We start from the raw sequence: 23,766 nt of genomic DNA, 5'->3' as shown, positions 1-23,766 counted from the left end.
CTACAGTGTGAAAAAAAAATAAAAATTTCTCCACAACCACCTCCACTGTGGCTTACACTCGTGACAGTGAAGCCACGTGCATATGGGAGTATAGCGCCTTAACCACTGAGCTACCACGCAACAAGAAAGCTAGGCAATTAGTGCAATGCATTACGCTGCACACAGACTCCGAGAGCAGTCACGGCGGTGCATGTATTCTGGTCGTCGGAACGATCAGTAGTGTAGTGTACGATGATTACAATCTGTGCAGTGCCTGTGACTTGTTCTTTGCAAAACGGTGGTGCATTTGCGTGAAATTCTCCTTCGTCGTGCTCGTGAAAACAGCGTCAGCGGCACACAGGAGGCATGCAAGGCAATGATGATGATAATTCAAAAACATGGCACACACTCACAATGCAGGATGCGGCCATAAAAAGTTGGTTGGCGATAAACAACGTCGAAAGCGTTGAGAACGACAATGCCAACAGCGACGACGCATTGATAGCACCACGTTGTTCACACAGTAGCTCGCAAGGTTCACAGCTGCCAAGCGCCCTGTGTAGCCACACTGCGAATCTATGGAATCGCTTAAATCACGCAGGTGGCAGTGCGTTATTTCGCTCGTGACATCAGTTCAAGTACAAGTTTAGATCTCAGAATTGATTAATCCCCAGGCAGAAACTTTGATACGAGTCATCGAGCCTAAAAAGCATGCAACATTTGACGCATCAATTGCCTCTTCAGCTGCGACCTAAATATTGATTTACGAAAAAGCAGGATTTAAAATTTCTGTAAGGACCCAGTTGAAAAAAAAAACACAACAGGAAATTGTGCAAATATTTTGGAAACGGATTTGTTAGCTCGTATGTGGGCACCGGAAATACTCTAAAGCATGAGCGTGAGCCGGTCATGCTTCAGAGTATATGACAAAATCCGCCTCCCGGACTAACGCTCATTGGCCACAAACCGTCGCCTGCAGATCACTCTCCCTTTTCGTACCTTCAGCTCTTGCGGGAGCATTGACAGATAATCTCAATTCACTCGCGCCAACGCGAAGCGTGCTCTTTCTTCTCTACGCAGGCGCCGAAGAAGGAGCAGCAGCACGGGACCATCCTGGGATACCGCGTCGGGTACCGCGTTGCCCACAGTGACGACAGCTTCCAGTTCAAGCAGGTAGAGGCACGCGCTGTGGCCGCATATGTCGGAGTCTCCTCCGGACGCAAGCAGGACGACGCAAGAGAAGTCCGTCAAAGAGAGCAAGAATACGTCGAGACCACGTACCTGACAAACTTGCACCGCCTCACCAAATACGGCGTCGTGGTTCAGGCCTACAACGCGGCCGGCACGGGGCCTGCTTCTGACGAAGTAATTGCCACCACCCTTGAATCAGGTGAGGTCATAGTGACGGGCCTCTTCAACCTTATGTTTGCGGTAAGTTCGACGGTAAGACAATGGTAAAGCATGGGCCAGATAATCGGTGCAATATTGTAGCTACAGATTGGGTGGCAAGGAAAAGTAATCGCAGTCGAGGATGGCAGAGAACTAGGCGGTTTATTAAAAACAAAATGAAAACTTATCCCGATCGTACGTACTGTGGGAATCGAAGTTATGTGAAGAAATTTGCAGGTAGCCGGCTATGGCGTCCACCCTGCGCTGGTTTGCCTCGACCAACTCTGGGACTCACTCGATGAGTTCAAGCAGGCATTCATTTTCGATCTCGGACATGCTGAGGGCGACAAAGAGCGTGGGCTTTCCTAGCTGCTCGGTCATTGCGAACATATTCCTCTTCCTTTGGGGAACGTCTCCCCCGGCTCGATCAACCCGAATGAGCTGGCCCACGACCAGGCGCGAGGTCTCATTAACCGCGCCGGTCCGAGGGGCCCGGCTTTGCAGGGGATCGACCGAACGACGGACCCGCTGCTTACATTCCACGAGATAACTGCTTACTACCAGCTGGGACGCAGGCAGTTTCCGGCTCCTCACCCGAAACTTGGCAGACCCCAGGCCTCGGTGCTGCGAATGCTGCAGACGGGCTCCTTTCCGTCTCGCTCAAGGCTGAGCCACTACACTCCGGGTGTGGATCCCCGCTGCCCAGACTGCGGCGAGGAACGGTCCACGTTGAACCACATGCTGTGGCAATGTTCTGCGTTGCGCCACTCGCCTTTCAACAGGCAAGAAGACTGGGAGGAAGCCGTCAAGAGCGACGACCTTCAGGTCCAGCTTCGGGCTGTCCAAAAGGCCTGCGACAGGGCTGAAGATCACGGTCTTCCGCCCCCGGCGCGGGTGCGGCCCGCGACTACGACAACGTAGTCCCTTAGGACTAATTAAAGTTTTTTGTCTGTCTGTCTGTCTGTTTGGGCAGAATAGTACTATAGGAGTACGCCATTCTCGAGCTGCTCGAGTAAACACCTGAGGAAAGGGAAGTCTGATATGACGCGCTTCTTGATGAAGCTGCGGCCCCATAAAAGAGACTCTTTGTTATCGTAAAAAGCCGAGATAGTCAATCCGAGTCACCGTATCAACGCTGTGTCATGCTGGAGTTCGCCGCTGCGTTTTCATAGTCAGACTCCACGTGCGGCACAGAATAGCAGGGCTGGAGGCTCCAATAAATGGCCTGTTAATTACGATAAGAGACGGGAAAGTCCGGTGCGAGCACGGGGAGGAACGAGAAGGCGGCGTGTTGCTGTCCGGCGATCGGAAATCGACGCTCGAGCCAAATTGAATCGCTGTTCATACTGAGGAAACCACCAACCGGTGTTCCGCAGCCGACACGCTCCAATCTTCCTACGCGCCACGTGCTTCGAGCGCAGGTACTGGGCAAGAATCATAGGCGAGAGTCGGATGACGACGACGCAGCGACCGCGACGGCATCGCGAACACGAACCTGTGCTCAGTGGCTAGTATCGTTGCTAAGCACCTCCTGCACTGTGGCGTAGGAGGGTAGGTAGACAGATAGACATACTCTGAGCGCCGATGTTCGCAAACAATGCTTCGCATTAAATGACTTTTCAGTGTTTCGTGCGGAAACCACGATATGATTATGAAGTACGCCGTAGTGGGGGACTCCGGATTCATTTCTGCCATCTGTGGTTCATTTCCGTGCACCCAATGCACTGTACACGGTCGTTTCCGCACTTAGTCAACGTCAAAATCCGAGCGCCGCGGACCAGATTTGATTGGAAGCCTTCGCATTTGGCAGCGCAACGCCTCACCCACTACGCCACCACGGCAGGTGAAAATTACGAAATATCAGACCTGTCGCTGCCATGGTGTCGGCAGGCACACCACAAGAATAATTGGAGAGAGAGAGAGAGATGAAGAGGAAAGGCAGGTAGATTAACCAGATATGAGTCTTTAGTTTGCTACCCTACACTGGGGATTGGCGATAGGTGTCAGAAAGAGGACAGATGGGAAAGCGTTAAAAAACAAAAAACAAAAAATATTCTGAGACGCCTACGCTCTGCCGTGGTGATAAAATACAATGATGGTGTTTACTGGTATAACGTGCGCATTTCGTAGGCATTTTCAAGCCTTTTCCTTATTCTAGATTATAGCCAGTGAAAGTAAGGGATGCATGGCAGATTATGGCAGAAAGCTATGCCACTGAGACACACGCGTACACCACACAAACCCGAAATGCTCGCCAGTCACGCTGCTGCTAACAGTGCGTCACTTGGCCTCTAGCAATCGGTTGCGTCTGGTTTATGTCACTGCAGGATTCGGAATTGGGGCAGCTCATTTTGCACAAAGGCGGCTAAGACTTGAGATGAAGTTATACATCGAGGGCTCCTACATAAATATATGGGACTAAGGAAATAGTCTTTCTCTGCACCCACTGCACAAAATTTGCTGAGGCTTGTTGAATATAAAAAAAAAGGTAATGGCTTTTTGAAGCGGATTTTCCATTTAGGCAGTCCATCTTTTGAAAATGTTGAAGATCACGAACTTTCAAAAAACGAACCATCAACTTTACAATACAGTAACTCCACAACAAAAAACTATTTCCCGATTCTCTCACATGCGTTTATGGTACATCTAAAGTGGACAAAATAGTTGTAACCGACATGGCTCTTAAGTACACGACTAATATGTGAGTAGTACTTTTGCGAAACTTTTGTAAACAGCCTAATTAACTGACGTAAGATGTAAATAATGCATCAAATTTGTCCCTTTTGTGTGTTCTAATAGATGCAATTAACATAATTGTGGCATATGTTCTTGGTGGGGAGTTATGAATCTGTAAACTTCGTGCTTGTTATTTTTTTTTTAAGCTTGCCAATGTTTGGCAATTTATGCGAGACAGTTCAACTCCTAAATCAAAATTCACCTTCTACAGTCACTAGAATTTAAGTTTCTCTCAAATTCAACACATTTCATTAGCATTGGTCCACGGTTTATCTGAGGAAAACATTTTGGTTTTTGAATGTACACGAATAGGCGACATTGCAGTTGGGTCGGAGCTAAAGCTCCATCTTAAGAAGAGAAGCGTGAGAAAAATTTCAGCTCCGTTTGTACATGTATGAATAGCGCCTTACACGAGCTTACATTGCAAACACTTTGTACTGGCAATGCTAGCTTCACTGGTACAAATAGTCGAGACTAGTAATACAAATAGGTCGTTTCTTCTTCCAAAATCATGTTTTGTAAAAACTACAACGTGGAAGCCGTGAGCGGAGCGTTTTCTAGTTAGAGCTGATGACGCTTACTTCCGACGCTCGCAAGAAAAAAAAAAAGGAGAGGCTTTAGCCTACAGATCTGCATACAGTTGCTAGATGCAACCGTGGCACTAACATCTATGGTAGCTACAAGCAAGGCGGTTCCGCCAGCACGGGAATGATGGTCAGTACATCAATTGGCCTAAGCTATTTCCTTGAAACCACTTCGTGACTTTTCAATCTCTTCATCTTCAATGAAGTAGTGCTTTATAAACAATAAAATAAATATTGCAAACTGTCGGACAGCGGTATTCGAACACAGAACCTCCAAGCATAGAAGCCCGATTTAGAAAACGTTACGCCAAGAACGCATGGACAAGCGGAACCCTTGCTATAAGCAGCGATCACGCATGTTCTCAGTTTTCGATGCCTTGATAATTTAAAGAAAGCATATATTGCTTCGGAATGTAGGCCAGTGAGGGCAGAAAACGCGTAACAAACGAAACAATGATAAATTTTGAATCCACAAGCACGAAGGTCAGACAAGTTCACGTAGCCTAGCCATCATTCCCATGGTGACTGAACGATGGCCACGCCATATTTCTCTCTAGAAATTATTAGTAGGAAACTCTATGGTTTGGCCATTCTAGCAACGGGCACTTTTGCCTTATTCGCCGAGCACTAAGCAGTAATATTACACTGGCCGGCCAAGCCACTATCGCTCCATTAAAAAAAATTGACAGTCATTTAGGTATCTTTACATGATTTGAATGCCGAAGCCGTCAGCATCTCAGCTTTCATCCTAAATTAAAGCTCCGCATTAAACCAGCTTGTTCTAATTCCTACCAACATTATTCCATCTTAATCCACTTGAATTGACTTTAATTCATCATAACCTCCTTCAATTCACTTTTATCCAATTTTGTGAGTAAGTCAGGTTGTTTTTTTTGAGTGTTGGCTACGGCGTCCCTCCGACTCCGTGATTATTTGGCGTAGGATTTCGCAGTGCGGGCCGTAACACGTCCAGCGCCGGGAAAGTGATGTCATCACTTGGTCACGCGGGTGTATGCCATCGGGTGATAACAACAGACGCCGGATTTTCCGCCTCATGGAACCTATAATGCTTTCGCATTATTAAAAGAAAACCGAGAATAATTACAAAGCATGACAGAGGGGCGCCACGAAAAAGCACACTGGGCTTAAGGCTTAAGAAGTACGCGATGCTTGACGGATCAGTGTTATCACTCCGCGACGGAAAAAGTCAACGTAAAGCATCGGGTTGGGATCACTTGTAGAACGTCTAAACCTTCTTCACTTTTTCTCGAGAGCATGGTAAGTTCGCGCCAACAGTTCGACAGGGTGACCGGGTGAACGCGGCTTCCACGTTGCAGTTCTTACTGAACTTGATGGTAGCAGTGTGTATGATTTGCATAATACATTAGAATTAGGAGCCAGAAACATACTTCCTGCTGTAACTTTCGCCCGCCGTGGTGGCTTAGCGGCTATGGTGTTGCGCTGCTAAGCACAAGGTGGCGGGATGAAATTCCGGCCGCGGCGGCCACATTTTGATTGGGGCGAAATCCCAAGAGGTGGCATTGGTGTCACGTGAAACATCCCCTGGTGGTCAAAATTAACGCGGAATCCCGCACTACAGCATGACTCAAGATCAGATCGTGCTTCCGGCACGTAAGGCCCGAGAATTCAATTAACTTTACCTTTTTTTTTTTTTAAATTCAGGCAAGCAGAGTTATTATGTGAAACTAAACTGAAACAATCAAAGCATGGACCACACATCACATGGAAAGAAATTTGAACTATAATTTCAACTGTACTTAACCTTTGCCTATAGTTTTTCGCGTCTCGTTTATGCTTGAGACAGTCCTTGCTCTAAAATGGTGTCTCTGTGACTGCGTATGAGCTCAGTGTTTGGATAACGAAGTAAAACAACAGCGTCTAATAAAGTACACGGGGGCTCCATTCGGTTTATTTTTGCTGAACATGGATGATTAATGCTAGCCTGGTGGTTGGTGGCGCCGCCCGTACAGATTCTACATAGGCGTATGCAATATCTCCTCGCTTCACATGAAACGCGGTATCGATTTAGCAGAACAGCCCTTTTTCTCATGTGTCCCCGCAGTTTACTCTGCATTATTTATTTATTTATTTTTGTTTTTCCTTTACCCTTCTGATTGCGTGATGGGAAGTACTCGTATCAGCTCACTTACGCTATACATGAACATGTTAAAAGCAGTCTGGTAATGGGAGCCCCTCGGAAATTACACCGTCATAATTATTGGGTTGGAGGTTGCCGCGGTGAAGTCGACCTGTGCACTGTGGCACGATTAACACGCGGTGGTTCGTAGTCGTATAGCACTTGAATTTTCGCCACTCCGACCTTGCAAAAAATTTCTTTTACCTGACTGTCAGCCTTTTACAGCCACGCCGAATACAAAGAAAATCGGACACACCTACGCTGCTCTTTGATTATGATCTGTTTTCTCGTGATCTAGCCTCGTAATAAACGACATGTACAATGGGCTCCTCTCGCTTCTGCGGTTCTCCGCCGCTGAATTCCATATTAAGTGCGTCGCGGAGTTTAGCAGGCCCCACAACAAGCAATCGGTGAATAGCAATAGTGCATAAAACGCTACTGCAGGGGAAGTTTTCTATAGCTCAAGTGTCCGTGCAATTAGCCCAAGAAGAATTAAGAGAGTATGTTTCACGCAACCTGTTCGCAATCAAAAGGCTTCAAACTCTAGAAAATTTGCGAATGACACTTTGTTTTAGTACGCCTCTTTGCATTTCAAATATTTATTTCGTTTACTCATAGCAAATATCTCGTCGGCGGTCAGATATAGATTTTCGTGTCCTATAGTACTTGCGGCGGCTTCCTCAGATGACTGGACGAGTACCTCCCGAAGCTACTTCTCAGAGTGCATAAGCTCATGAAAGGTCAAGTTGGAGACGGCGACGGGAAATGACAGGCTCTAATTATTGTGTCTCATGGGAAACATTTCATCCAAGCGGGATGAAGGATGCTAGTTCTTTAAAACATCACTCCAGCGGTAGAACCGGCGTCCGTGACACTACTCGACTTGTGTTCACAGTGTCATTCCCTGTCCGGGTCTTTCGGTGGCGTCGTGTCGAAGGACTAAACCCTTACCAACTCCCCCAACTGTCAGTTCTGCTTAGGTATTCTCCCTGCTGCCAATAAAACTGCACTATAATTACGCACTGCACTATGTCATTTAGGATGTGAGAAACGTTTTGCGGCCCCATTGGTTCACTGGCATTGGCTTGCTCTTTCTTCGGAAAGTAAAAAAAAAAAAAGACAGTAACAAGCACGCCCGGCCTGACTCGTTCTCTTTTGCTAATTTGTTCTGTAGCTCCGCCTACGTCTCCCAGCATAAAGGCCCTTCCACTCTCGAACTCGTCCCTCCTGGTGCAGTGGGAAAGGGAGAAGAAGGACGATTATTCAGCGACGGGTAAGTATCGGTCACAGGGGGGTGCAAGGCAATCCGCTGCCAACTCGAAATTAAACGAATACCGGCGACCCAATTTTCGCTGTCTAGTCTCATTCGAAAGCGTGGCAGAAAAAAAAAGTTGAGCTATACTGTAACCGGCAATAGAGCTTTTACCTATGTTTTATTTATTTATCTAAAGCACATATACAATAAAGAGCCTGTCACACGAATTACAACTCGTGTTTTCCAGCATTAGCTTCGTGAAGTAATTTTTTTTTTCGCGATGTTCCTCGTATGTGCCTTTTGCAATGCTGAATTCGCGTACCTTGCCTCAAGTAATGAATAAAGCCTATAGCAGCTGCGTGTTACAGAAGTACACATCGCTAACAATTTAAGAACGGTGTATAGAATGTAGTCACGGTCGCTCAACTTCATTTAATAGTAAGAATACAGACAAAGCAAAACAAAAAAAGAACAGCAGTTGTAGTAGAAGGAGTTGTGCCTGTGTATCTGTGTTTCTCTACGTCCTCGTTCAGTCGCGCTTATACACTCTACCATGGATTCTAACCAACTAGCCCGCCAACGTGTTTTAACCATGTAGTAGAAAGTAAGCGCAATCTGGCAAACTGTACTAAGTGGTGTTGACAGCAAGCGAGAGTGTGCAGTACCGCAGTGCCACATAGGCTGCTTTTCGTGCTGTTTTATGCTGCACTCTAAACCTTTCCATGTGTGAACCATGCAGTAGCAGACGGTTAATGATGCGTATACTGCGTAACGATTTTTCGCACTTATTACCTGGCTTGTGCACTGCTTGATAATTAATGTGCGGTACTGTTCGTATGCTTTGAAATATAAATAAATATTATCAGGCAGATGTGACTGCATGCTGTGCGCTTGTGGCCTTACACTTTTTTGTTGACTAGTGCTTGTAAACTTCAAGAAACAGTCCTTTTGAAAGTTTACCAGCCGATATACAATGAACAAAAATATATGTAAGTCTGTAATCTCTGGCAAGCCGTGTAATGTGTTTTGTCTGTAGCCAATCCGTGTTGCTACTGCTATTCAAAGGAAAACGTCTGCTGGAACGCTAAGCAGTTTACTCAAGGTAAATCGTCTAGACGTTGTAGCCTGAATAAATTTCATTAAGGCCGGAATGTACACAGGATCTTCAACACTAACCATTCAAGCGGTTTTCATGCTTCTGGCATGTGCGAGTAAAGAAGGTAATCCTTCCTCTTCCTTATTTACTCGTTTTGTTCACGTCCTTGGCCGCTTCTGGTAGAGTACGTGCTACACTACGGCACCGAGCTGGGCGAGTGGAACAAGCTGTCCCTGAATTCTACCAAGCAGTCGTTCGTTTTGGACGGCCTCAAGTGCGGCACAACGTATCGTCTCTACATGACCGCCTCCAACAGCATTGGCACTGGAGAGCCTGGCGCCGAAGTCATCGTGCGTACCAACGGCGCAGGTGTGTGCGCGTTGCTTTGTACCAGTTTTACATCCTGCACGCCGTAGATGTATGCTGTTCTGTTGCAACTTGTTCTGCCTTTGCACTTGTTCGACCTTTGTTCTGCCTTTTCAGCGCGCCTTGTTCTGTATCTTGTCCTGGAGCCGAGGCTTTTGTGTGGGCTTTGTGCGCGTCCAGTCTTTAATTGATGAGAATCAATTATGCTTCATTTGAACTTATGTAACAGCTTGAAGCATAAGGAAGGGACGACGATAGAAACCGAGTGAGAAGAGCTCTAGCCCAGAAAACAACCATTCTGCAATACACTTCATTTTTTTCTTGTTTGTATCTCTCCCGAATCCTGCACGCTTTGTTAGGTAGCGGTTTTTTTTTTTTGTTTAACATGGGCCATTATTTCATAGTCTTATCTCCTGACTGCCTTGACGTGTACATAAGAGAGGGGAAGACTGACTCAGGCACCCCAGCAAGATAATCATAAAATAAATTTGAAGCGGAATGCACTAGTAATGAAACATAGGTAACTTGAAGGTCACAATAATTACGAGGTGGTGCGTGGAATCTGGAAACGAATAATGGTGCCAGCTCTAATGCTCGCAAATGGCATTCTGTGCTAAAAATCGGTGATCTAGTCGGGGTTGGAAGTTAGCCAAAGTTGGTAGGTGTTTGGCTTTCGGAGCCCACTGTCAAGCAATGAGGCGGTACAAGGTGACATTAGCTCGGTCTTTTTTGAAGTCAGAGAAGCACAGGGCAAAAGTAGTTTTGAAGAAAGACTCAAGAATACTGATCAACACAAATGGGTGGCTAAACTCCATAGGTATCTTTAGCTGAAAAGGGTGGACACAGACTGGAGGAGGAGCTCACGAAAGTTGGCAACCAAGCACAGGATAATTGAAAGCGCCACTAGGCCACCAGAAATAATCACAAAGAAATTGAGAGAAACAGAGACGGCCAATGGGATGCAAAGATGTAAACAAAACCATGGAGATTTACGCGAATGGGAAGAAAGAAATTACAAGAGAAAATATGTACGATAACAGAAAGGGCATTATCTTGCTATTATGAGGATCGAGTTTATTACCTATGGACAAAATATGCCGGTGCAAATATTTGCAGCAAGATGAGGTGCGCGTGTGCTCCACCAAAATGCGGTGACCAAACAGCACATCAAACTGGAATTCAAAGGCATTCACCCAGTGAGATCCGTAGGTAATGTCCACCTTCCAGAAGCGCTTGCAGTTAAAGTAGGCAGAGGTATCTGCAGGCCAGAAGTCGAGATAAGCAAGAGACGGTTAGAGTATTGGTGTAAAGAATGCTTGTAAGAGATTGATACGACTGGTTCCGTTGCAGGCAGAGGTAGCGGTACAAAGTAGGTAGAGAAGCTTTGCGGAAGAAAAAGAAAGATTAAGGAAATATACACAGAAGTGCTAGAATGAAATGGGAGCCATTCCACTCTGTGAAGCTGAATGACCAGCGAAACTGTGCAGCACACGACAAAGACGTGACACAGAACTTTGAACAAAGGCACGAACACAATTACTGTCTTGATAGTGGGTCATCGTGACGAAAGGTACGCACACACCATTTTTTATACATTCACGTTTATTCGTGTTATACATTGGTTTTTATACATTCCTGTTTTCATTTCGGGATATATTGAGGCAAATAACTTGAGACTGAAATCACCACAATGGCAGGCATTGGGCAAGTGCCGTCAGTGCCTTCGCAGAGGGAGGGGCAGTATTGGAACGCTACCATGATGAGCTACATCAGAGCCAGCTGTGGAAGAAGACGACCACGAAGAACGCTTGGGCACGAGCGCGTTCGCGCGATTACAACCAGGGGCGCCAACGAGCCCGCTGGGTTAGGAGACGACGGCAAACGCACGAGCAGTAGCACGAGTCATTGCTGATGATGATAATTTTTGCTCACGCAGATTAGTTGACAGACACGAAAAACGCACGGAACCCTAGCCATAGACAGCTTCGCTGTGAAACATGTATACTATACCCGAAGGAATCTAGCAGGCTAGGTGACCATTTGTCAGTGCCCTGTTTCAAAGGGGGTGCCAGTAAATCATCATCATCAACATCACCATCGTAATGTAGGAGAAGTTAGCGAGAAAAGCTGGAAGATTGGAAATACGCCGGCCGTGCGAGTGCGTTCAGTGCGTCACCCGAGCCTTGGGAGCGTGTTTTGAAGAAGCCGTAAAGAGTAACGGCTATCGGTAACTATGACTCGCGGAAGCGTGAAAACGGAGCAAGAAAATCGAGGCCAGGGGTGCGTTCCAGAGTTTGACATGCTGAAATAAAAGGTCCATGCAGTGCCGGAGCTAATCAATAAAAGGTCAACGTGAATTAAGTTACGAAATAAGTGAAGGGTGAACTTTACAAAGAGACAGATAAAGACAGAATATAGAGGTATCATCAACGTTTATCGATCGGATCATTTGAACCAATGCCTACGTCCGCCTTGCCTTCTTTATTGGGGACACTTGTCTGCCTGTCTCTTTTTTCGAATTTTGTGATCCTTCCTAACGTTTATCCGGCATTCTTTGTCCCTGTGACTTTGTGTAAGTCACCGCAGATGTTGTCTTTTTTTTTCTCGACAGTGCTTCTAACCTTCAGCAATCTATTTCCACGTGCCCCTTTTGTCATTTTCCCAATCCTGGTTTAGCCCCCATATCTCCTCAAAGCGAGAAGTTTGTCACCACGAACGCGACCAGTGCTGCACTGCACCTGGCGGCTTGGATGACCGCCGGCTGTCCCATAACCAGTTTCGCCGTCCAGTATCGGCCGAGGTTCCACAAGGCGTGGCTTCAGGCTGCGGACACCCTGAGTCCGGGCACGCGCCACTACGTCATCGGTGACCTCGCGCCTGCGCGCCAGTACCAGGTGCGTGTGGTGGCACACAGCGACGCCGGTGCAACGCAGGCCGATTTTCCCTTCCGTACGGCGACACTGCCCGCCAGTGGTAAGCGATCCACCATTGCCCACGTTACACCTTGGTCAGGTATCCGTGTTTCAGTTCCTGTGCTCAGGTTTTCTGCGACATATAACCTCATAAAGCGTAAAGAGCATTCTGAATAATAATAGTAATAATAGTAATAATAATAATAATAATTATAATAATCAGAGCATGTTCAAATGAATTTATTTTTCACAACCTTTCGGAATGTGCGCCGCGTCATTTGCATTTCACAAGCGCCGCTTCTACGAGCCCGTCTTGTTATGATGCCACCAGAGCGACTGACCTTGCTGCGCTGAGCGGCATTTTTACGATAAATTTTGGAATGTTTGCGTACGCGCTTTGTGAAGCGAACCAATGAAGAAACGAAATAAAGAAAAACAATCTAATTGCACGTCTACTCGATTGCATTGAATGGCTACCAATCAGATTGCGTACCCGATGCCACTTTAATTCCGGCTGCAGAGTTCTACTTGAGTCTTTAGATTTGTCCTGTTGCAGTGTTCTACTTTTGTCTTCAGATTTGTCCTGTTGCTCTTCCTTTCCTCTTTCCTTTTTCCTCCCCTCCTTCCTATCTTCCATTTCTGTGTTGCTGTCACCTCCCTTCAGAAGAGTAGGCAGGCGTTGTGCCCCTTCCGGTGGCAGTTGCCAGCCTGATCCTCGCTTTCCCTTTCCTGTTAACTGTGTATATGTGTTCAAAACAAATAATAATAATACCCGATGTAGGAAGGATTCATGTCGTGCGCATTGCACGCCAGGTAGACCAGCGGAGGATTTGTTGATGTGCCCAGCGTGCCCGGCCCTTATTTCGCCAGCTCTCGCGCACAAATTTTCGAGATCGACGTTTGCATGAAGACATAACCATTCGACACCAGGACACCGCGGTTGAGCACAGCGGCCTTCGGCTTCGGCTGTACGCGAGGTGCCGTACGTATGCTGGGCCGGGAGCAACAGTTGGGCAGGGAAAAATCAATTCCAGGGAAAACTGTCGGGCGTCAAGAAACCGGCGTAAGCGGAGGCATGTAATCGTCAAACATGCTCCACGCTTACACTACTAAAAAAAAGCAGCACTCGTTGACTTCAGTGGGGAAAACGTAGTAATAGAACCCCAGTTACTGAACGCCACGCGTTCCTATGCCATTGTTCACTGGTCACCATAATCTTCTTCATCATTATCATCTTTTATTGCTGTTTTTATCGATCAGGTGCGCCAACATTGTCTTCACCCGAACGACGGTGGGCGCCACCCATATTCGTTGCCCTCAACAATCTAGCACACGACATGTCCAATTTGGATTTTCTTAATCGTAAACAGGGTGTTATTTAACGACTTTTCTCCCGGTAACAATCCTACGTATTCCTGGCTCTAAGCTTTAAGCCTGTTACTTCCGTGAAGCTCGTCGTAGCGCTGTCCTTGCATTTTTGTCAAGATTTTCTTTGTAAGTTCAATACTATTAGTTCATTCACTAGCCCATACATGCATTTTAATCTGCGTACTACAGCTAAATTAAATGGAATCATTGTACAGTGAACCAGAACAAACATTTATATAGCAATTTATTGATAGTGTATCTTGGCCATACATTCAAATTGGCATTTTTGGGCACAGCATCCTACGTACGGTCGATAAAATTGTAGTTTAATGAGTGAATCGTAGTTATCGGGAACCTAATTTGATTCATAGTCATCGCTTGCGTTGCCAGCATATAGGCCGAGTGATACCGTCGTTTCCAAAAGCTTGTCAAGGAAATGCCCTTTAAGCAAAAATACGTTTTTCTCTATTAGCCGCTAAGAGCGGAGCATGAGAGCTCAGGTAAAAGTAGCCCAATTGATAGATAAGTAACATTCTGATTAACTTGTCAACTATCGGGACATTTACCGATGTCTTTAGGTAACTGTTGAATTTTGTACCCTGCACAGTGTCGACGCAGACTCCAACGGCAATCAAGGACCAGTCGGCGGTGCCATTTCACCTGAATGCATCCATGGTGGCTCCGCTGGCGGTGTGTGCCATTTTAATGCCCATTGCCGTCCTCCTAATCCACATCTACTTCAAGAGGCATCGGTCGCGCAGGAGCAGAGCCATCGAACATGGTGAGCAAATTGACCCTATATTGTATATATATATATATATATATATATCATCTACCTTGTCGTTCTCGTATATAAGCTATGAGATAGAAGCCATGAAAGTCGACCAGACCAGTGTCCGGTTTCATCTTTTTTCTACTTTGAGGTTAAGAGGACCGGTGAATAGAAAGAGGAAAATAGGGAGGGAAAAACACAGCGTACATGCGGGAGGACACACCGGAGGACTACAAAACGGTCATATAGGCCCCCAGTGCACTACAACTGCACTATTACGCGAATGGCTTATGTACCAGCGACGGATGGGGTGAAGGCTCGAGTATCTTGGACGCAGACTGCAGTTAACTGCAGTCTGCAGTTAGCTTAAAGTTGTTTGGAGATACGGGCATTGGGCGTCATACCCAGGACAGGCATACACAACAGGTTCTCAATTGCGTCCTTGTACCTACAGCATATGTTGTATTAACCAAAAGCAATCGCGACATTTCGCGATTTCGGTCATTATCTGTCTGCAAACTACGAGGTATTGTAAATAAAATATCACATACTAAGCAAGAGTGTGTCAGATAAAAAGGCAACAGAAATGGTAAAGATCAACAATTTCATTTTAGCGCTTGAGACTGGAGGCACTCGTGCGCATGCTTCCTCTCCGTCAAACGTTGTCTGGCCCCAAACTAGGCTCCCCTTGTTTGCAACTGCTGTGCCGTCTAGGGCGCGGTTTGACACCTTTACCTGGTGAGACTTGTACAATATATTGCACATTACTTTTAGCCGTTACTTTTCTTAAGATAACTGAGGAACAGTTCCTAAAATAGTCATCATGTACTTAAATTCGTATGTATGCAGAACTACATTCCAGTGGTATTAGCACATTTTTCCTGTGAGCTTCTCTGAAAAGCGACACTTTATCTTTATCTACACCGTGGCATTGTAGGGGGAAAAAAAAGGCATCAGTGAAATGTGTTTAGAATTGCGCGAGTTCAAATGAAAATGTGGGTTGTAGAATCAACATGCCAACCTACGATATGATTTTACTCCTTCATTGCTCTGTTTATGCAAATCAGAGTTCTCTTTAGCCCTCCTCATTGTACCAATCGGCAAAAATAAGCAACTTGAAGTGGCACAATTTCACTCAGCTTTAATCTGGGGTGAGGAGGCTGAGAAATACGGGCGCTGATTAAAAAAAAGACACAGTTTTGCGCGAAAGGCGAAGCATCGACTGCAATAGCAAATTAGAGCACAGCCATACGGAGTAAGCGTAGTGCTTGAATTGGTGGTATCAACTAGTAAACGTCCGCTTGCTAACTAAATTGGTAAGCATGGTGCCAGCGCGCAGAGCAAGCATGCACACATCACACTCGATGACTGCGGAAAATCGCTGTCAAAACTCTGTCATAAGGAAACGCGGCAGCAGGAGCGAGCGAAGTGACATTCGCGCTTTCGATTGCTTCAACACCAAGCGAGCGCTGTAGACACAAAGCACGTACAGTGCTACGAGCCGCCAACATACTGTCGGCCAAAAAAGTAAGCGGACCACGGCTCAAGTGGCCGGAGCGGCTGCGGGGCCACACCGGGGCGCTGCTATCGCGCTCCCCGCGCTGACGGCGAGAGTGCCCCAAGTGACGCCAGACTTCAACCTCACTCTCACGCGGGGCGTCATCACTCTTGATCAATTTCTAGTGCACCGTTCAGTTGCTCAGTTGCTGACGGTCGCGACGAAGGGGACCGTGCGTCGCCGGCAGTTCAGCACATGGCGCTGTCGCACAGTTGTAAACGGCAGCGGGGCATCAAAACGCGGCACTGTGAAAGAACGAAGACCCGTTCTGATTGTTGTTTTGCTCATATTCACCTTAGCTTTCACATTAGTGCATGTCGCCGGCGTCCACCGCTGCTCGATTTTAGGCAACATCGGGCAAGTAGCCGCCACGGCGGCTATAGTGACGCGCGCTCTTTCACGTGAGTCCGCGCATAAGTTAGGTAGTGGTAAGCGCTGCGCGGATGGCCGGAGCTATAGCGGCGGCGCTCCACGACTCGATGCCAAGGCGAGCAAGCCAAGTCATCGTGGTCGACGGCAATTTTTCATCGCACAGAGGACCCCTTCAAACCATGGAATGCTTCCGTGAATAAACTTTCATGACTGACTCGTTATTCCGATTCGTCTTCCCAATTTTCTCTTCCTGGCTGTACTTTTGTAAAGTTTCATAACGACCTACACATTGTAGTAGTTAACTAAAGCAGTTTTAAGAGGCATCACTAATGTAAGTATTAAACCCACTGCTGGAGACACTGCCGGAAAAGTAACCTTCACAGAAAAGCCGTGCCCTCAGTAAAGCTTTGCGCCTGTAACTTATCGGGCCGGCGTGAAAAAGCGCGCGTGACTATAGCCGCCGTTGCGGCTAATTCCGCGATGTTGCCTAAAATCGAGCAGTGGTGGACGCTGGCGACATGCACTAATATGAAAGCTAAGGTGAATATGAGCAAAACAACAATCAGAACGTGTCTTCGCTTCTTCACAGTTCTGCGGTTTGATGCCCCGCTGCCGTCTGCAACTGTGCGACAGCGCCACGTGCTGGACTACCGGCGACGCACGGTCCCCTTCGTCGCGACCGTCAGCAACAGAGCAACGGAACGGTGCACTAGAAATTGATCAAGCGTGACGACGCCCCGCGTGAGAGTGAGGGTGGAGTCTGGTGTCACTCGGGGCACTCTCGCCGTCAGCGCGCGGAGCGCGATAGCAGCGCCCCGGTGTGGCCCCGCAGCCGCGCAGGCCACTTGAGCCGTGGTCCGCTTACTTTCTTGGCGGTCAGTACCTAGACTCTGCCCCGAACGTAGATCGCTCTTCAGATAACACCGTGCGATGACGCACACACGCCTGGTGCGCAGTTGCAGTCGAAGAGAACGCTACCTTCTCTCTCCCCGGTGAATCGCAACGTTGTGTGCCTCGCTCGCGAGAGAAGACGGCGTGCTTCCTCTTCGAAATCGTCCTGTAGGCGAGGGCCACATTAAGCCTCTATCGTCGGATCCCCTGGCACACTTTCACTCACACATAAGGTTCGTTCGCACCGGTGACTGACAGCGGTCGCGCGACCATGTTTGTCGCAAAGCGACCAGTTGCAAAAAGTCACAAATGGTCGCTTTTCTCGAAGAGCGACTATTCTGGGAAATTCGACCGCTCCTGGAATTTCCAGCCGCGTGACTGTGGTCGCAAAACTGTTAAACCCATCAGCGGCGCGCCGAAATTTATGTTAATACGTGTTTTCATCCTCGTTTTCCAGGGTCGCGCCAAATATTTAGTCCAAGCCGCCATGACAGACCGCAGTAATGTAATTACAAAGTCAATGCCACAATGGCAGATTACAGGAATGTAATTGGTGTCTTGCTTCGTGATGCTGGGGCGCAGCAGTTCCAGCAGCGTGTCGAATGCACGTGGTAGCATTCGCAGGAAACTAAGCAGCAGCAAAAGAAAGCACAAAAATTATGCTACGATTCAGACGCCAACGCGAACTAGAAATTACAACTTACTTTCGACGTTACTCCTCGTCACGCACGCGGAGTTCCAGCAGGAAGCGGCTTGCTTGGCCGGCCACTTATCCCGAAGGGCGGCACGGGCACGCACACTGGCGTCGCTTTTTCAGCGGAAGCTTCCGCGCTTCCACAGCTGACACCACGCACGGCAACAGCACATCAGCACAGTGACGACGTCTTCCTCTTCGCTCGAATCAAAATCCATGGCTGTAGCCTCAAAGCGAAACCAGCGAAGTGCGCGCGTATTGCTAGACCCCTGGAGTTCTCGATGAGAACAATAATTCCCTGGATTGCGACTTGCAGGTCGAGCTCGCCCGGGCTTACTGGTGTGAGCATCGGTCACGTTCAGTCGCTTTTTAGTCGCCAGTCGCAAATGGTCGCACAACTATCTCAAGTCGCCGGTGTGATTGAGCCTATAGAGCGTAGCGTGCTTGGCAATGGTGTTATCGCCCTTGGACTTGTCTGAGATCGATAGGAATAGCGTCAGGAACCTGCTTGGGACACCGTAGCCTGACGAGTCCCATCCCCGCCAGCTAGCGCCGTTCGGTCCAGACAAGCGGCAGAGAATGCAACTACGGCTGTTTTGTTTGCTCCCTCTGCAGCCCGCCTGACGCGGCCGGCCGCAATTTTTTTTTTAATTTTCATCAAGCAGTTGTGGTAGGATAATTCTGAACGGAAGTTGCGATGTGTTCGCCAGTGAAGTATTTTTTTATCAACCTAGAGGGTGAGATGCCTTATGCGGCCATTTGTATACCTTCGTAAGCAATAGAACGTAATGAATTAAAAGAATGGCACCAGTGTATCTCGTTTACGAGTGCGATAAGCAAAAAAACAACAAAAACATCAATGCCAATTACGACACTCCCTAAGGCCAAGTCTGAGCCCAGCCCTATACGTGTTTTCATTTCGCGATATTTTTAGCTGGCGTGGCCTATCTGTCTCGTGCGGCACGTTGCAAACGGAGCGAAGTCTGGCGCGACTGCCTGGCTAATGGGGAGATCGAGCATGTGGGTGTACACGCGGGCGCATTTCACAGCAGCTGTTGCAGACAGACCGCTGCTCATGCAGCGCTTTGTTTCCATATATCGTGCACCGTGAACGCGCTAGCCGCATTCCTTATTGACGGCATCATCGGTGAGCAGAAGAGGGGGCGCTGCTCTTGCGCTCTCTCGTAGCGGCCGTTGCCACGGAACCCGCCTTGCGCGGAACTACGATTTTTTTCTCATGCTTTCGCCATACCCTCGTCCACTTTCCGTCTCATGCTACCGCTGCATCCACCTCCTCCACTTTCCTCCTCGCGCTCACTTCTCAAGCGCCGTGTTTCATCCCCCGCTGCGCTCGGCGTTCGCTCTTTCATCTTTCGCTGTGGCCGTTCGCTTGGTTTCGCCGAGGGACGCCGACGCTTGTGCTCTAAATTGCGGAACTGAACTTCGGTGATGTGCTAACAACACTAGATGGGGACAAGCCGCTCGCATTGCGTGTAGAACACAATGTGCAGGGCACGCAATGAGCGGTATTGTCACCAGCTCCTCTTCGATATCGGTATTTTCTTAGCATTTAAGAACTCCGGACAACAGAATGACATCGGCCTATACCATCCTACATGTCGGTGTATACCGCATATTACAGCCGAAATCAAATCTGCTTTCGTATGTCTTGTTGTCGTTTGCATAAAGTGACCTTGAAGGGCGAAGAAGACGAATTGACGATAGGTAGGATATATATATATATATATATATATATATATATATATATATATGCAATTTTTTGTATTCTGCCGATGCACTTAATCTGTTTAATGATGGCAATACCGTCCTACTTATACTTTTGCACATAGTCAGAATATTCACCGTCTAATTTTAATAGCACTGTGCCCTTTAACGAATGACACATCCTTAAAAATGTGATTTGTTCCACGGATGTGTGATGACATTTTCTGCAAACCACGGGCCTACTTCCCTTGGGCATATCTTATGTTGCGAAGTGCAGTTTAAACGAATAAATAATCTTACTTGTTTTCTCCATTTGCGCAGAGAGTCCCGACCCGAGCAAACAGTATTTCCAAGACGCCGTGATCCTGTCCGTGTTCAACCAGAAGGAACCGGCCCTGAAGAACAGTGTGGCAGGCTCGACGTACTACGCTTCGATGTCAAATAAGACACTGCCATTAGCTATCAAGAATTCCAGTGAGTTACAGCTTATACACCACCTCTCACGCCTGGTGTTTTACCGAGAAAAAATGTACGAATAAACAGCGAGTACATCATGGCACATTCTTTAGTCTGTTGGGAACATTCATAATAACAGCTTATTTTGAGAGTTTTATGTGAGTGATATTAAATCGACGAGGGAAACTACATTTTAGTACTTACAAATCTTGATAGGATATTTTCTTGCGATGCGGCTAATCCTATATATGTGCAAAACTCGAAGACGATATCTACAAAAAAAGAAGGGTTCAACGTAGTGTTTCACAGTGACCACGCTTCCCCCAATGCAGGGAGATCAATAGATCAAGAAAAGTGGGATGCACTTGCTGTGGCCGAGGCGCTGTGAAATGCCAACCCGTGAGCCAGAAGTTGACCGTTGGTGGATGACTCACTCGGTAAGCCTGTGTATTGTCAAAAAAATATATCTAGAAGACGCCTGTATTGCAGATATAGGCTGAGGATAATTAACCACCGTAACTGTTGTGTCAGCTAGCAGCAAGAGTGCCGGTATAGTGCAAGGATTCTTTTCGCTTGATTCCTTTCTTGCCGTCCACCTTTAACGGTCAGTCCATCCCAGTGATAAAGTGAAAGAATTGCTGTTTGGATCACCAAGAAAGAGCGTGTAGCAGCGTGACTATCGCCTTCGGAGCCGGTAAAGAGGAAGACGGCTCAGTTGCCTGTAGCGCGAGGAAAGAATACCTTAGCGAGCACGACCTGGGTGGCCGTCGTATGAATAAACTGTGGCTACGGCGACCAACTGTACGCGGGGCCTCCCACAAATTGGTGACCCAGACGACCGAACCCAGCCATGCCAGCGTCAGCGAACCGACTCTACTAAGGCGTGAGTGACGTGGCCTCACGCGGTCCGGCAGACGTCCCGCGTTTTTAGGCTGCTCGGGAATTCTGCATCGACCGATGGCTCTACCAATTGAGCTACCGCTGTTGGTAGAACATCGCACTCGACATGCGAAGGTTGTGGGATCGTTACTCATCTGCGGCAAGTTGCTTTTCATGCACTTTCATTTTCATTCATTTATCATTTCTTTATTTCATTCATTGAGCACAAGTAATTTCCCCTATTTTGTCCTTGGTGTCAGTGTTTGTTGGCTTCTTGTGATAAGATCCTGCTGGATAGCCACTTATGTCTTAACAAGGTTCTAGGCTCAGGTTGCGTTCCAGGCTTCGGCTACCATCCCGCTAGCCCCGACTTCTGCGAGAACTTGCGGGCCGCCGTCCTCGCTCAATACGCCACTTTGAGCGCTCAGCCACAATGGCTCTTGACATTTGAACCGCCACCTCATTCCGCGCCTTGTCGTCCCTTATTGCCGGCGTCCAGCCGTGCCGATTGTCAGCACGCGCCGGCCCAAGCATCAAAAGTCTACGAAAAGGAGTCGCATTGAAATAGAGTAGTTGCATTATACTATCCATGTTTCATTGATAGTGCTCATAAAGCTTTAATTTTTAAAATTCAGCAGGCTTAGTTTCCTAGCATATCCGAGAGCAATACTAATGGTTTTATTTTGCAACGGCGTCTCGTAAACACATTTATATATTTTTTTCGTCTTTTCTTCACGCATATTAACATCAGATTTGTTGATTGCCATTAATGCGCCACCTTTTTACATTTCGATGTGTCGGATGTTTCTAGCCAGCGTGATGCCTCACGGTACCTCTTTTTAATTTTTAACAGTATTATTATATTGTACTAAATTACGCTTTTTTATTGTGGTTTTGGCGGGTTTCAAGTTGTCTTTTCAAAACTTATTCGCAGCTGTAGATGAAGTGCACGTGGGGTTCAAATATTTATATGGAAATTTATTGGTAACGATTCCTACGTTGACAGGATTCAGAACATGCACAAGTATTTATTGAGCACAATAAAAACTTGAAACGCGAGTGAACGCAATTCCCCCCCCCCCCCTTTTTTTTTAGCGCACTCGAGATACTTGATCTCAGGACATGGCGTATAATTCTCTTTTTATTCCCCCAGGAGAACCTCGTCAGGCAGCTGTCGCGCTGATCACTGGAGCCAGAACTCCTGCGCGTAGACGGCGCATCGACTACGCGCTGTAGCCCGAGGATCGTGCCAAGCATGAATGGCAACTGTTACCAGACTGTTCATTTCTGCCAAGAGAATGAGAACTGCTCTGGTGCTACTTTGGCCGCATAAATTAAGACTTCACCCGGTGGTCCTCCCTGTGTGATGGGCGGTATAAGGGACCTACCTTGATGGGAATAGTGAGAGTGGCTGTGGTGGTGATGAACAATCATTCTACGCAGTATCGACTGCGTTATGGACAAGCAACGTACCGGAAGAAGGAAAGACCGACCATCGTTTGCAGTGTTCTGATGAAGTGTTGAATCACTCGTTTATATGCCCACTATCGGGACAGTGACAGTTGTGCCTTCTCTATGCTCTGTTTGAAGCCATTAAAGAGAGCATCATTGTTCAATAAAGATTGAGTAGTATTTTCACAATAGCATTCAGTTTATGACGGATGAAGCGACTGCCGAAAATAACTTATTCTTGAAAGTTTAGCTTTAGGTCGAATAGTAGTCTCGATAAACCAACTCATTCCTTCTGAATAGTAAGGGAACAGTGACAAAGGTATTGCTGTGTTTGCTGTTTAACTGCCTACTGTTTTAAGCGTTTTTGATAGATCAAGTTCATCTCTGTGGGGGAACTTCGTAAAAAATTGTCAGTACTCAAGCCACGTGACATAGTTGACGCTTTCAACCTTGCGCCGAGCCTATCGCTCATCAGGGCCGACGACACTTTCTTTCTGTGTGCCACTGCCGAAGATGCTGACGCACTGTGGAGCCGATGCCTAGAGCCGCTGCCGCTCACTTCGTCACGGTCCACGCGCACGATTCTTTCGCAGTAACCGCGATTGAGAGCGCTTAAATACGATAGCGCATGAGTGCAGTCTCGCGGTTTTGTTTCGTATTTCGCGGGCTTTCTTTAACCTCCGAAAAAAAAATCAGCATGCAGCATGTACGTTGCCACAAATAAAACTGGGTTCGTCGTTTCTGAACCCCCTATACAACGCAAAGAAACGCACTAGGCCCTGAAGTGAATATTAAAAACTTTGCATAAATAAAATTAGTTAATAACCAATTCAGGGGAATATAAAAAAATATGTATTAAGGAGTGCCACATGACGTCAAACCATATGCCGCTGGTTTCATTCAGCTGCGGCTGACCACTTTTTAAAATACTTGGAACGAGTTACGTGAAACAACCTATATATAGCCTATAGCAACACCGAGGAGGCTCGCCATGACACTGTCTTGAATTAGTGTGGCTTAAAAAGATTATGGGGTTTTACGTACCAAAACCACTTTCTGATTATGAGGCACGCCGTAGTGGGCAGCTCCGCAAATTTGGACCACCCGGGGCTCTTTAACGTGCA

At 47.1% G+C, this 23,766-nt stretch overlaps 1 protein-coding gene across 2 annotated transcripts in view; it reads left to right on the top strand.

Moving 5' to 3' along the window:
- Positions 1–22,831, top strand: part of LOC126537828 (cell adhesion molecule Dscam1-like) — a 192,729-nt gene extending 169,898 nt beyond the window's left edge. For both annotated transcript variants that reach the window (XM_055074467.2, XM_050184906.3), the window contains exons 19-26: positions 1,060–1,369; positions 8,021–8,119; positions 9,381–9,566; positions 12,240–12,536; positions 14,451–14,624; positions 20,177–20,329; positions 20,644–20,748; positions 22,344–22,831. In XM_055074467.2, the coding sequence (XP_054930442.2) occupies positions 1,060–1,369; positions 8,021–8,119; positions 9,381–9,566; positions 12,240–12,536; positions 14,451–14,624; positions 20,177–20,329; positions 20,644–20,699 (1,275 nt within the window). In that variant the 3' untranslated portion in view covers positions 20,700–20,748; positions 22,344–22,831. The remainder of the gene's footprint in view (positions 1–1,059; positions 1,370–8,020; positions 8,120–9,380; positions 9,567–12,239; positions 12,537–14,450; positions 14,625–20,176; positions 20,330–20,643; positions 20,749–22,343) is intronic.
- The last annotated feature ends 935 nt before the right edge of the window (positions 22,832–23,766 follow it).

This window comes from Dermacentor andersoni, chromosome 4 (genome assembly GCF_023375885.2).
Source record: "Dermacentor andersoni chromosome 4, qqDerAnde1_hic_scaffold, whole genome shotgun sequence".
Taxonomy (NCBI): domain Eukaryota; kingdom Metazoa; phylum Arthropoda; class Arachnida; order Ixodida; family Ixodidae; genus Dermacentor; species Dermacentor andersoni.
The sequence above is the reverse complement of the archived record's forward strand: the minus strand, read 5'-3'. Positions and strand labels throughout refer to the sequence as shown.